Below are 11,308 nucleotides of genomic sequence, written 5' to 3' on the forward strand. Positions count from 1 at the left end.
TCTGAACCTCGGAGGTCATAAGATCATATAGTGGCATGTGCTTTGTTTAAGTGAATGCGATATGTTCACAGCACTATTGCCACATATGGAGACTGCGATCACATTCACTCCCTCCATTTGCTCCGCGTAACAAAATATAAAAGAAAAAAGAGACTTTGCGAATGTTCTATTACCATCCCACTGCAGGTGAACACCTGTTTTAATCTGAACACTGCAAAGTTGACTTCGATATGCGCAGTGCACCGGATGCGATGCGCACTTGCTTGCACAACACCTAACGAACCCATCTTTCGCTCGATCTCTGGTGAGCTTCACTAGCGCATGTGGCGTAACGGATGCACGTGTGGCGAAGGTACAGCAACAGCGTCGAAGCCCTCTTGTTTGCGCGTTTCAAGAGTGAAGGCGTTTAACTCTGCCATTTGTATGAGCCACATGATTTGCGAATAAAAAGAGGGGGACGCAAGAGCTAGCACCCAAGACGAGCCTAACGTGTGGAGCGCTGCAGGCAGAGCATCAATTTGAGCCATGATTTCTGGAGTGCTTTTTTTTGCTGTCGCCGGCTGCTCACTGGTTGCAGGCTCCGTGCAGACACCGGAGCTAAACTCTTGTTCGAGTGAGTATTGTTTAGACCTAATTCTAAAAAAATCGACTTCGATTTTTATCATAGAGCTAGTTTTCTAGCGTGAGCATTAACCAGCATATATATCACAGAAATTGACAGCACAAAAACTTTTGAATTACTGCAGGCTTTCCGAAGTAAGGCAAGTTTGATTTAAAATCAGTACAGAACAGTCAATGAGGACATGAGCGATTTGATGGGCTGGTTGGATTGCTTGGCCAAAACGCAGCACAAGAGACAAGGGTGTAGGAAAGAAAGATACAGCGTTATGTCTGTGTGGTTCTTTTTTGGGCGACCTTGCATTTTTCGCTGGGGTGCTACACTGAAACACTCAACAACCACATTAATACATATTTTCGGCCCCAAATTGATAATACTTTCCAGGAACTGCGGGGGGGGGGGGGGGGGGGGGATGGGGGGGGGAGGGGTGAAGGGTGTTCTTAAGAAAAAATCAGAAAATAGGCTTTTTAGCCGGAATCTGGCAGTAACAAAAGCGAACGGTACAACCTTTAATTACAGATAGCACTAATATTCAGGGCTGAAAATTGAGCTCTGAATCAATGATTTCATCAAAACTATTTGAAAGAATGTGCTCATTTCTTTGATTTAATTTAAAACCCTGTTTCAATGAAATATCTGAAGGGTACTTTGAACATTATTGAAGGATTAACGGCGGAATTCGTTTTTTTTTATTCTGGGAACCAAAGCGTCAACTTTCTTATAGCAGTGATCTATGCCTGTTTACAGCAGCCGTATTGAATTTAATGGGACCAACTCCTTGTTTTAATATTGTACCGATTTTTCCCTCTACAACGCAGGTACTGAAGAAATAGACATAAGCGACCTCACCATTTCCGGCGCCAAAATTGGGGAAAAATTCACGCTGAACTTTACACTGGAGGTTTCGCAGGAGCTTGACTCGGATCCAAAACTTGAAATTACAATCACCAGAGAGGATGGAAACAAGGTTCCTTGCTTCGGCACCATCGGATCATGGTACAGATGTCTTTCGACGTACTGTTACTAACTGTCACATCGTCGCGATTTACCCGGAGTGAATGCCTTTCCGTTTAATTATAAATGACCCCGCAAAGCGTCCGCCGCGTGAATTCGATACACTGTCTATACCTGAACAGTGCGTGAATAACCTTATTGTACGCCGTCTTCGAATACGTGTCTCTGCGCATTCTTAATCCACAAAAAACCACAGGGAATGTGTTCTTCTCACTGTACAGACGGTGGTTCTATGGAGAAAAGGGAGGAAAACATAAAAATTGGAACACTTAAGCTCCTCCTCAAGAGTATGACGCAACAGCATAATGTTTTGACCCCCCTATCGTATGCAGAAGGTCAAGCTCTACTATACATTCCAGATCGCTGGGGGTTCTCATACATCCCCCCTCCCCTCCCCCCCCCCCCCTGGCGCAGTGGTGCAGCTCCTAAGCTATGCGCCACTGTCCTGCGATGGCAGGTGCTCTGAGCGGTGCGCCTTGCATAGCCCAAGTTGCTCTTGAAAAGCGACCAATCATTAATTGAAATGTCCCCCGCCACGGCGGGCAGTTGGCTCACTATTCGGTGGGCATGTTGTGATGACGACTGAACGTCACGCGACCTTGGTGACCCTCCTAGCTCCTAAGTTCCCCTCTGGGGACCACATGTGTGATTTTTCGCTCACAAAGCCGACGCCGAATTTTCTGGGGAACGGAGCCTTTAACGCTAGCTTGTTAAGAAGAAGACTGACAAAAGGAACGGGGGATAATTTTAGTGGGGTAAGGCCAAATGCGAATTAGGTGAGCTTGCACTTCGGTTTTCATTTTGGTATTGGTTGTGTTCCGTATCCATTGCGCACGTATGCAAGTTGGTCAAGATGGCGACATTCCAAACAGCGCAGGATATTATGGCAGTTAAACACCCGGGATGTTCGACTGCGGCGATAATGTAGGGATCTAATGTGGTGGACAGAGAAGTTCGTTTGTTCGTATCACCCTGGGTTCGAAACCTAATCACGGTCATAGAGTGTTTTGCTACAAAGTGTTTTGCATAGTTGACCTTAAAGCGTGCTGACAGGTTGCCATATGCCCACCCTGGCAGCTCGGCCAACTGCAAGAGGTTTCGGACAAACAAACATTAGCGAAATCTGAGATTGGGGGTTTTAGCTCTACCGCCTTAAAATAAATTCAGTTCTCCCCGTGCAGATCGAGTTGCAAATATCTCGGTACCAACCAGGGACGTCGAGAGACCGGAAGCGGGTAGAGGGGGCGAGGGAACATACGCGGGTTAACGACATCTAAGTCGAAATCAAGAGAAAGAAATGGGCTTGGGCAGGGCATGTAATGCGAAGGCAAGGTAACCGCTGATCCTTAAGGGTAACGGAGTGGACTCCAAGAGAAGGCATGCATAGTGGGGGGCGGCAGAAACTTACGTGGGCGCCTGAGGTGTGGGGATAAAATGGCAGCAGCTTGCAATTGACAGGCTTAATTAGAAAGGCATGGAAGAGGGATCATCCCAGCAATGAACTTAGTCGGGCTGATGATGATTATGTTTACATTTTACAAGATACTGCCAAGATGATGATGATTATGAAAGGACACACATTGCGTCTGCAGCCTGCATGATGCTGAAACCTGCTTCTGAAAAAGTGCTAGTGTGAAGGCTTTATGAATACCGTAAACTTGCTTTTACTGCTGCAGGCTTTAGGCCTAGGCAGCTATGGTGCTTCAAAGGGTAAGAAAGAGAGTAAAAATATTGTAGTGCCCTGAAAAAATTCAAGACTCTTGATAAACCATTGTATCTGCACCGCCTGGTTCCACAAATGCGATGTTATTGACTGGATTTTTTTAAGGCGATAGCGTTAAGGACCCCTCTCTGCGGAAAATCCGTCGTGGCAGTCTTAATCAGCGGCTTGAGCGAATATCCCCGGAGAAGCAAGTAGGCGGGACATCCAGGCCATATGACTTTGTGACGTCATCACAACCTGCCCATCAGATACTGCGAGAGGTTGCCTGGGAGGAGCCACCGGGGTCACATAAGCGCAGCACCTGCCACCACATCTCGTGCCTCAAGCCTATGCAGGGGCAACGACGCATGGCTTAACCACTGCTCCTATCTATGAATGTAAAATAGATAATGACCAATTCCACATATGTGGGCATCAACCCAGCAACCTAATGCGTCTTACCCTAAAGGCGGATCTTAAGTGTCCTCTTCACCTTTTTAGTTATTGGTGCGAATAAACTGCGAAACATTTTTTTTAAAGCACAGGTATCGATATGATTTCCTTTGTTTAGTTCCTACCGGCTCTGCGAAGGCGAGTCCAGTATTGAAGAGCGTTTGGGCCAGCTATGGGACAACAAGTGCCCCGTACCGGAAATTACGGCTCCAGTGACGGTCGGCTCCACCTTGTCCCCGATTGTAGAGTTTGCAATTGGAGTAAGTAGCTGGACAATTTTCTTTTTTTTATCAAAACTGAGTGGGGTACCTGTACATAAATAGCTGTCTTTTCAGATAGGCCTGAATGCAGGGGGTATTAATATTGGGTGCTGCCGCTTCAACATGCATTATTTAATCATATACACAGGTGGGTTTTTGACTGAACGCTCTCGTCAAAATATCATAGAGCTGTTGCTTTATACACAGCGAACAATAATTTTTTTATGGTATTATCCAATTAGATCAGCTCTGCTCTTAACACTCTTACCTCCCCAACGCCCGGTCTGCCGGTGTTCCTTCACTCTAGGTCAGGTCCATCGCGTCAGTACATTTTTGTCCGTCCGTTATTCTCAAGGGCAGAGCACAGGGAGTGTGAACGAGTACTATAAGATTTTATTTCATGCAAAAAATATGCCTTTCGCACTAACTTCCCAAACGCCCGACCTAACAGGGCCAACCTCTCAAGGTCTGGTCTCCTGTGTCCGCACATTTTTGTCCATCCGTTGACTCATGGGCACGCACGGTGACTGTCGATGAGCATTCCGGAGATTTATTGCACGCGAGGAGTTATGAGCTCAAAAATAACTTCCCCGGGGCCCGGTGTACCGGGGCTGATCTTTCAAGTTGTAATCTTTGAGTCCGTTGATTCATGTGTAATGCCAGGAGCCTGTGGACGAGTACAGTTGCGTTTAAACACGTGCGAAAAATGTTATTAACACTAATTTGCCCTGGGCCTTGTCTATGTGGTCGATTTCTGTAGTTCTGGTCTCCGGTGTCCGCACATTGTTGTCCATTTATTTGAGTGTATTTGACAAGTATTTGAGTGTTTCAATTGATACGACGAATTCAACGTTTAAAAATTGTAACTTGTGCTGATGGCCAAAATCTCTACTTCTTGTCTCCTGTGTCCATTCAGTTCTGGCTGTTCGTTTCCTAATATGCACAACACGGGGTCTGTGGACGAGTGCTCTCAAATTTATTGCATGTAAAAAATTGTAATCATCCTACTTATTTCTTGAGGGCTCTGTCTGCAAATCAAATCTCTAGTTATGGTCTCCTGTGTCCACCCACCTTAATGCGCTAGAGATAAGGGTCCCGTATCGCAGTAAAGCCGACGTCGCTGTCGACGCCGTTAGCCGTAAAAGAAAACTGCAAAAAACTTAGAGAAGCAAGTCTTAGCATCACAGCCTACCAACTGTTCACCGTGGCAGGTGGCAGTTAAATTAATGATCGGTTGGGAGAGGTTTGCTCGGGAAGAAGAACGTGGATCTCACAATGTGCACCCCCCCCCCCACCCCCCCGCTGGCAGCACCTGGCATCGCAGGGCAGTGGGGCATCGGTTAACCACTGTACCACAGCGCCAGGAGTCGTGTGAGGACTACCAGCGATCTATGAATGTAAAGAAGAAAATGACCAATTCCGCCTATATGATCATTAGTCCATAAACGCTATCGCGTCATACCATTAACGCGGAACTTAACTATCACCTCAAGCTTTTGTTCGCCCGTCCACTCATGTTCACACCCCTGCGTCCATGGACTAGAATTCTTGGTTATTAAGCATGAAAGTAACAATCCCTTTGGCATTCTTACATTCCCGGCACTCGGTCTGCCGGTGTCGGACCTCTCCAAGTGCGGTCTACACTATATGCGGATTTTTGTTTGTCCGTCTGTTTACTGAGGTCAACACGTGCACTTGGGCTAAAGATGCACCGTCCCTATACATGGTCCTGAGTGGAAACCCTCCCTATCAATATAGGTCACAAGCTCGCCTGAACCAGGCAGGACTACCGACATGTTTACAAGCGTAGAGGATAGCCTCGAGGAATATATGTTCAGTGATGGGTGACTTGTTAAATCAAGCTGCACAGGAAAGTACCTGCAGCTAGAACTAATACTATACTCCCTATAAGTAATAGGGTAATCCACACGCAACAAAAAGCTTGCGAATCTTCGTTGAGCCTTGTAACCAAGAACACTTTTCGGCAATCTTTAATGCTAAGGGCAGAAAATAAGAAGCTCATATTTTCCAGTCCTGCGTATGGAATACCTGCTGCAATTACTTGAGCACAAATTTTCCTCCGTAGCCCGATGATATCAACCCCTGAAATTTGACTGAAAGGAACAGCGTACACACCAACCAGCTAACCAACTAGCCCGAATCAGTATCCGTGTGGACTAAACTTGGTTCGCCCGGTTTCACCTGGGAAAAAATTAGCGAGTAAAATAGCTTTTCTTTTCTACTCGAAAACCAGTGTAAGTGCACCCTCCCCTCGCACTCGGGAATCCAAGACGCTGCTGAAGTAAAGCTTCCAGCGCAAGCGAAATGCCTGTACCCTCTATCCTGCGCTCCATCCACCGACGCAAAATTTCACCTTCTAGAAGCACCATCCACTGCCTACCCACCCAACTGTACCCTATAAAGGTGCCTTTTCCAACCAACCACCTACTTCCACCCTGGACAAGAGGGCGAAATCGAATCCAATGACGCAGTGGGGAAGACGGCTGCCCCCAAGAAGCACTACCCTCCAGCCAACCCCAACCTCACTCCCAATGATAGGGTGCTGGCCAGCCCTGTAACACCACCCTCGACACACCTTCACGCGCCTCACCCTGCAGTAAACATTTGTGAAGCCTCGGCTTAGAGTGAAAGCATTCGCTAGAGTAAAAACATGAAAGTAATCATCGAGGGTAAATTCAACTGCTTTCCCAAAATTGCCGCATGAGATTTCTGATCTTCCTTAAATTTTTCTTCGCAGCATGGTACTAATATGTTGGAAGTATGCATATATGGTTATTTGCACGATGGTGTTATCTCTTGTCATGTGTTTACATCATTTCTTTTTGTGCTAACCAAATGTCTTGCACTGAGTGTTAATTTTGCTGGCCGACTTTTTGCAGGAATGTTGCTCGCTGAGGCCTGTTCGGTTCTTTGGATATCTCAAGCAGTTTGAGACTGATTTTTGCTACGGCCCCTCGAGCGCAGAGTTGAAAAAGTATAATATAGTGAGACCACGATTTACCACTGCGGTGGCCCAGTTGGTTTGAGGGATCCTTCTAGTATGCGCGAGGTTTTGGGAGCAATGACCGGTGACATCTGACGCCCACGAGTTTTTCAGTGGTAGCATCCTTCCTCTAGCCTTCAGCTCGGACCTCCTGAATCGATATGTTCAGCAAAAACGGTTACTTCGGCTCACTATGTGCTGAATAAAACACGACATGTGTACGTACATTTTGTCGCAATCGCCCTTGCGACATCACTATCATATCATTTGGGACTGTTCATTGGTTAACCTAAATTGACTCCTGTTGGAGCAGGCAGCAGTGGATATCACAAGTGGAGGATAAAGGCCGCCATTCTTAGTAAACGATCAAACGTAGTGAATGTGCCGTGTGCTCTCTAAAGTGATCAAAGAGGGCGCATCGTAATTGTGTTCACCATATTTCAGAAAGCACCGACAAAACTGACCATAGAACTCAAGGTGACCGATGGTGGAGAACCAGTTGGGTGCGTGTCCTTCTCGGTGGACATAGAAAAGGCAGATTCATGACCGCACAAATGGGCATAAAGAAGAACTGCGTAACAGAGCCTTACAGTCTCCTGTTCTAAAAGTGAGATCTTATTCAATAAAGCAGTACTTTTTCTAATGCTGCAATGTGCGATCTGCAGTTTTCATAACCAGCCTATTCGCCATTTCACATTGCGTTTCCGGCTTAAGGCCTATTCGTGACATCTGACATGCATGAACAATTCGTATATTTCGCACGATGCATCACGAAATGCAAAAGGGGGTACAGAATTCAAAGCGCTCTTCTATTGTGCGCGCAGCAACCTTCGCAGTCCAGGGTGACTAACTGAGCCACACCCCTCTACTCACTTCACCACCCCCTTCCTATTTTCCGATTCTTTGGGTAGGTGAACAATATGACGAATGGCAGCGTTTGAGTTCCATAAACAGCATACTAGTTCCATAGACTACATAACGCAACTGGCCGCATGAATCACTTTTTTTTCCTATGGTTTAACGGAGGAGTAGTAAAGCAACTATACAGAAATGATATAAAAAATGAGCCCAGTCTCCCCTGCCACTATGCAGAAATGAAGCACCTCCTTTTAGTTTGACCCACAGCCGTCAACTCTCCTTACTAGCCCACTTGCCCACTGGCGGGCCTGGGTGCCTTCAATGGCTCAATCGTGTCAGTTCGGTATTTTTCGAATACCTAAATAGCATTTCTGGGATATTGGTCTTATCTTTAATAAAGAACTTATTTTAACCTAGGCCTCGTTTGATCGAGTGCAGAGCTAGGCAAACATGGCGCTAGGGCAACCGAAATAGTATAGATAAGGCACAAAACCAGATAAGCTCAAAATGACACAAAAATTGCATTGCTGAATGGGTTCCAAGATAGCACAAAATTCCAGGACATAAATGTCAGTTGGTAGTGTTTATCTTGGTGTCGGGGCTATTCGGTGCAATTTTCGCAATGTGGACCATTCTACTGATAGTTTGATATTCTGCTCGGTTTGCCTCAAGTACAGAGATAGAGGTCATAGCATGCCTGTCATGACACTCAAATGACAGTTAAGAGTATGATTAAGTAAGTAAATACATGTTGCCACAGGCTTTGGATATGTGTGCGAGATCACTGCATCCGCTTTTGCTTGGCTCCATAGGAAAGAGGACTTGGTACTACAAATGTGCTTAAATAAATCTTGTCGTTTTGTTGGTTCATTTTAGTTGCACGCGCACGCCCAACGCGGATATATCCCAAGCAGCACAGGTAATGGCCCAATAGGGCCAGCCTTTGCCAATACGCTCCCAATATTGGCAAATATTGGACTGATTACCTGTGCTGCTTCGGATGGCCCTCCCGTACTACGTTATCGTCCTTCTGGGGGGGGGGGGCGGGAAGGACGCACCCGAATGAAGCTACTAGCCCAGTAAGATTATTTTCGTAAAACCTCCAACGTTTACGGCTTCAATGAACTTTTAACACGAGCAACCTGCTAGAAACGGGTTTAAGACGGGTTTAAGACGTGGCTAAATCGTCGCGAGATGATTTCGCCAAAGAAGCAGCGCGAAAGTTTTTACCAAAATACGATGATGTGCCTTGTTCAGCCGCTAGTTTAAATATGGCAGGCATTCCAGCGCATGTATAATAAATGCCGTCTGATGTCCACGCAGATAGAATTGCGTGTCCGTTCTCCATGCCTGAGATGCAGGCTGCAATAGATGATGCGAAGCGGAAAACAGCGCCCGGCCCAGACAATATTCAGTACGACGTGTACAAGAACCTAAGCAGCGCTGCACTCCCTCAACTACTAGACACCATTAACAAAGTGTGGCTGGACGGCGTCGTGCCCGAGAGCTGGAAATCCGCTATTGTGATCCGTATCCCGAAACCGTAGACCGAGAGGCTATGAGGACCATTACGTGCCTTCCACGCATCACACCGGTCATAGCATTACAAGAGAATGCGCCGCTCAATGCCATTGATGAGCTGGTGCAGCAGCGCCGAGATGCGAGCAGCCTTAAGGTCAGTCTATCGCACTCCACGTATGCACTGAAGACTTATGCAACGTCACACTCCTTTCTTCAACCCCCAACGCCAGTTCTTTCCCCATGGAAGTTTGTACTGCTCAGCGACAACAAGCCAACAGATAATTGCCGACCAACATCTGCTAATTCGGCATCGTTGCTTCGCCAGAAATTTGAGGAACAAGATGCTTGCATGCCTGAACGATCCATTGTTGCCTACGTAGACGCAAGCATACACGACTGCAAAGCAACAACAGCTATCTACTGCCCTCGCAGACCTGCCCTGAATCAAACCTCTTGCTTTCAGCTTACGGAACCCCTTTCGTCCTTTTGTGCTGAGCTCGTTGCAGTTCAAGAAGCACTCTGCTCCGTGGCCGACATAACTATGCTCCTTGCGGCCCGCGTTGTCATCCGCACTGACGCCCTTCAAGTTGTCCGATTGCTACGACGTGTTAGCCGCTGTCCCACGATATGTCAGGACATCCACCGGCTCGCGGCACGCATCCCGCAGCCAGTACGTATAGAGTGGGTCCCACGGGATCTGCTGACCGCTCAAAGCCAGGCAGATTTAGCGATCCGCCTTGCGAATTTCGCCTCATCACCGCCTCGGCTCCTTCATTTGGACAATTTTACCCTCCTTTCATCAAGAAAGGAACTCCTTCGGCGCCGCACACGTGCTCTATTCCCTCCGTGTGCGGTAACCCTCCCCCGCGGTCTTACCCGTGCAGAGGAGGTTGCGCTTAGGAGGATCCGGGTCGGGGTTGCCCTCACACCTGCCGTCCCTCGGAAGAGGCCTCAGTACCGAGATTTGTTTCCTCGGCCAGGGTGTCCGATATGTAAACCCGAGGACATTGAAGCCGACATTCAGCACTTGCTTTGGGACTGCTCAGCTCTCATGCCTACAAGGATCTGGCACCTGAATGTAGCGGGTCTTTCACCAAGCAACCCTGCTTCAGATATTGCCTGGATGCAGGGACCGTACCATCGTTCTCTACTGGACTTCATCAAATCAGCTAGCCTTTTTTCATTCATTTAATCACTACAACATATTTCATCACACCTTCACCCATTATTGATGCCCTGAGGCAATAAATTTCGCTATAAAAAAAACGGGTTTAAGCGGTTGCTTCCTCCCCCCCCTCCCCCCGCTCCGCCCTTCTGCAGCCTCTTTTACCCGTGCCCGCCTGTCCAATATGACCCGCTGCCGAAACAGGACGTGCTTATAGATGGTTTCGCTTGCTTTGACTGTACCGACAAGATTTCGCGCAGTCGTGCAGGTTGCTTTGCTTTTATTGTGTAGTGCATTCACACACCTCCGCTAGTGTGCCAATATCTACTTTATCGACATGCCCAAAGTGAGCGAAAGTTTGCCTCGCCTGAGGACTTACGAAATGAACCACACATTTTTAAGATGACTCTTCGCTGGTGATGTTATTACAATAGAAAACCAAGAATAAGAAATAATACCTAGAAAAAAACTTATCACAATGTTCTCGAATCTCTGCCATCAGCGGCGAACGCCAGGGGTACATCCTTTTTGCTAAAATTTAATTTAGTTCGCGTTTAATTTTGTCCCCTGATATTGATCGCTGCTCCCGGTGACGTATGCCATAGGCATGACGTCACATTCATCGTAGCACAAACATGCCCATGAAGCTATGATGTAGGAGTCCTGTGCCCACGCTGCACTGGATAATCGGTATCCGCGGCGCGGACCAATT

At 47.1% G+C, this 11,308-nt stretch overlaps 1 protein-coding gene across 1 annotated transcript; it reads left to right on the top strand.

Annotated features, from left to right (window-relative positions):
* The first annotated feature begins 525 nt into the window (after positions 1-525).
* LOC144103691 (uncharacterized) lies at positions 526-7,630 on the top strand. Its single transcript, XM_077636349.1, has 4 exons — positions 526-613; positions 1,438-1,615; positions 3,907-4,048; positions 7,497-7,630. Exons 1-4 carry the CDS (start codon positions 526-528, stop codon positions 7,596-7,598), a joined length of 510 nt encoding a protein of 169 aa, XP_077492475.1. The 3' UTR covers positions 7,599-7,630.
* Positions 7,631-11,308: the final 3,678 nt, after the last annotated feature.

This window comes from Amblyomma americanum, chromosome 9 (assembly GCF_052857255.1).
Source record: "Amblyomma americanum isolate KBUSLIRL-KWMA chromosome 9, ASM5285725v1, whole genome shotgun sequence".
Classification (NCBI taxonomy): Eukaryota; Metazoa; Arthropoda; class Arachnida; order Ixodida; family Ixodidae; genus Amblyomma; species Amblyomma americanum.

What these genes read in the sequence shown, in the direction of transcription:
- LOC144103691 (XM_077636349.1), top strand. Translation starts at nt 526, where the DNA reads ATGATTTCTGGAGTGCTTTTTTTTGCTGTCGCCGGCTGCTCACTGGTT. An exon ending in TTCGGCACCATCGGATCATG is followed by an intron (nt 1,616 to 3,906) that starts GTACAGATGTCT and finishes TCCTTTGTTTAG; the next exon opens with TTCCTACCGGCTCTGCGAAG. An exon ending in TTGTAGAGTTTGCAATTGGA is followed by an intron (nt 4,049 to 7,496) that starts GTAAGTAGCTGG and finishes ACCATATTTCAG; the next exon opens with AAAGCACCGACAAAACTGAC.